This window comes from Astyanax mexicanus, chromosome 16 (assembly GCF_023375975.1).
Source record: "Astyanax mexicanus isolate ESR-SI-001 chromosome 16, AstMex3_surface, whole genome shotgun sequence".
NCBI lineage: Eukaryota > Metazoa > Chordata > Actinopteri > Characiformes > Acestrorhamphidae > Astyanax > Astyanax mexicanus.
This window is the reverse complement of record NC_064423.1, coordinates 1,887,277-1,890,673: the sequence shown is the minus strand read 5'-3', so window position 1 is coordinate 1,890,673 and position 3,397 is coordinate 1,887,277. Positions and strand designations below refer to the sequence as shown.

Below are 3,397 nucleotides of genomic sequence, written 5' to 3'. Positions count from 1 at the left end.
TCAATAAAATGATAAGGGTGCCCATACCTTTGCACCGGTCAAATTTTGGTTTAATGCATATTGCACATTTTCTGTTAGTACAATAAACCTCATTTCAATCCTGAAATATTACTGTGTCCATCAGTTATTAGATATATCAAACTGAAATGGCTGTTACAAACAACCAAATATTTACAACTAAAAATGATTAAGATTAATAGGGGTGCCCAAACTTTTTCATATGACTGTATCTGTCTCTACATAAGTAAGACATTAAATAATATTGGCTTAAAAATTGATATTCGTGACACCCCCTTAGTGATTAATAGCAGTTCCGATGTACTTCGTCTGTTTTTTATTTGTTCTTCAAAAGTGGGGAATGGTCCATTGTTTTAAAGTTTCAAAGAGATCAATAAATATAAGTGTACAACATTAATTTTTTTCAGTCACTGGCAAGTTAAAATGAGTGTAGTGGTCTTTAAAACCAAATAATTAGTCTGACAAGACTAAATTATTTGAGTTGATCATTCACAAAAGATTCTAAACTTTTGAACAGACATGATCATTTTGATAACAGCCTAGAGTTATTTAGATTTAAGTTATCCTTTGTAATTCTGATCCATTGTAGAGTGGCATGAGCTGTTTTACAGATACTGGGAATTCTTCGTATGTACTCCAATTAAGCTTCAGCACTGTGCTTTAACTACTGGTGATACTGTTGACCACTTTAGCTATGTGAGAAGAGGTGCAACTTAAATAAGCTGAATAGATTTACTAGAAACATTTTAGTTTAAAACAATTGCTTTAAGCTATGCTTTATTATCATATTATTCTTTATTTTTAAAGAAATGTCTTTAGGAGAAAATGCAATACCATCATTTTCACGGCATATTTGTGTGTAAGAGGACGCAGCGTTGATGTGTGGGGGCAATGTGTGAATAATGACTGACCTTTCCATGCTAGAATAAAACGCAGCCCTGCCCACCAACAGCCTGATATAAAGACCAGGCTGAGCTTTAGACACACTGACACTTCAGAACCAGTGGAGATCGTTACGACTCTATATTTTATAATTGGGAACATTATTGTTATTAGCATTAATATTATTATCAGTTTGATTAGGCGTTGTTTAGAAATGTCCGGTTTTACTTTGCACGATTTTTGTAAGTTTGGATTCTTTACATATCTCGTGCTTTTTTCATTTGTTTCAGTAACATCTTCGGTCAGCCTGGATTTGACTGAACTGAGGAACAAAGTAGCAAAGATCAAAGTCAATCCCAGAGGAAATCTATGGGCAACAGGTGAGATCATTCTGCATTTTAATTCGCGCTGTCGGGCTCTTCCTTTCTCGATCTCTAAAGCGAATAATATGACTCTGCTCTGACTGAGATATGAATAAAATATTAATGATTGATTAAATATGTCCAGAAGAGTTTCCCAAATGTCCAGAATATTTATTAGAATTTTTTCCGCTAAATGTTCTGTTTTTTTTTACAGGTCATTTTATGGGGAAGAAAAGCGTTGTAGAAAGCGCGCTGTTACCGCACGATACTGACGCTTCAATAAGCGCGTTTGAAGCCGCTTTAAATCCTCAACAGGTCGAACCTAATGATGATCTTTATCAGGAGGTTCTTAAAACTGCACTGCAAGCCCGACTCGACTCAGAGGACAGCCGCCCCAAAATCCCGGTAGGAGGTTTATTCATGTTGTTTATACATAGTGTAAGTTGGACTCTATATAAAGAAACACATTACATGTTTGTAGCGGGAGAATCTACAACGCTTAAACGATGAATTTATGTACTAAACCAGTGACCTACGAACACCAAACTTATTTAACTTTAATTTATTGTTCTTTATTATTAATGCTCTCTACTGTTGAATATATGTACTTGTGATACAAAAGGAATTCAGCTTACATTAAGCCTATTTTTTATTCTTAATTTAAAATGTATTACTTGTGGATCACAGGTTTATCCTTTCAGCAGAGATAATTATGAGAAGTGAAGTTTGGTGTCCCTAAGTTGCTGTTTTAGAACACTAAATGCAGTTAAGCCTTTTAGTCTCTCTAGACTTTCTAGATTATCTGTTGTAATTCATTAAGATGATAGCAAGGAACATTAAGTAAACCATTATTTTTAAGTTGAATTGCATCTTTCAATTATGATAATAATGGAAAAACAACCTTTAACATTTAACATTGCCTCATAAGCATCAATAGCGTGAAAATTGTGACATTGAATCACTGTCACTTGGAGCTTTTAATCAATGGGTTAAGCTCTTTCACACTCACAACAAATGCTTTTAGACAAAGGCTGTTCCAGTCAAATAATAATAGCTAATACTTATTACAGTTATAATTATTATCATTATACTTCATCAAAAAATAAATATTTTACATGGCAAGAGTACATTATATGAAAAGAATACAAACAAAATAAAGCTGTGTATTTAACATAAATAAAGTTGATTTCAAACAGTACATGCACAAATATAACATTTAATCAATATTGAATCAAAGTAAAATTGATCTTCACAAATAATTCAGTTCTGATGTCAGGGACATCAAATTTGTTTCAGTGCATTAGAGATGGAAAAAGGAACATTGATTCAATGTACTCATGGTATCTGAGTAGACTGCAATTTGTGTAATTAACTGCAATTGATATTCTAGGAGACTGCATTATTCATGGGGATATTAGAGAACTACATCCAAGGCAACAGAAAGTGGTGATGGTGAAATCTTTTCCACAGAGACAGACAACTGGCTCAACCCTCCAAAGACCTTCAGCATGTACATGTACAGCCTGATTGTAATATTGTTTTTTTTTTTGTTTCTTTTTTTTAGTTCATAAATTCGAACATCAGCCATTATAATATATTTAACTAAAGACTGTGTTTTTTGTTTTTGATAAAGTGTTGCAGTCTAGTGTTTATATTTAACTGTTTGCATTTAATAACCACAAATACTAGCGAAGTTGTTCTCTGGAAAGCTCAGCATTGCACAGCATAATAAAGTGAGAATGGCTTTCAAAACTGTCTCTGTCTATTCGCAGGTTATTTCCTTTTTGTTAGATAAAAAGTATATCAGTTTTTTTCATATAACTAAAACATAACTAAAAAACGTTTTCCTGTACATATATACAGTGGATATAAAAAGTCCACACACCACTGTTCATATGCCAGGTTTTTGTGATATAAAAAAATTACAGCAGTTTTTTTCATAACTTGTTTTACCTTTAATGTGACCTATAACCTGTACAATGCAATTGAAAAACAAACAGAAACCTTTATAGCACACACAAAAAAAATAAAAAACTTAAAATAACCTGGTTACATAAATATGCACACCCTTAAACTAATAATTTGTTGCAACATATGTTGCTTTTATTACAGCACTCAGTCTTCTTGGGTACCAT

At 32.8% G+C, this 3,397-nt stretch overlaps 1 protein-coding gene across 1 annotated transcript; it reads left to right on the top strand.

Annotated features, from left to right (window-relative positions):
* Positions 1–996: 996 nt before the first annotated feature.
* On the top strand, positions 997–3,021 carry nmbb (neuromedin Bb). Its single transcript, XM_022685400.2, has 3 exons — positions 997–1,280; positions 1,477–1,667; positions 2,653–3,021. The coding sequence occupies exons 1-3, from the start codon at positions 1,115–1,117 to the stop codon at positions 2,710–2,712; spliced, it is 417 nt and encodes a 138-aa protein (XP_022541121.1). The 5' UTR covers positions 997–1,114; the 3' UTR covers positions 2,713–3,021.
* Positions 3,022–3,397: the final 376 nt, after the last annotated feature.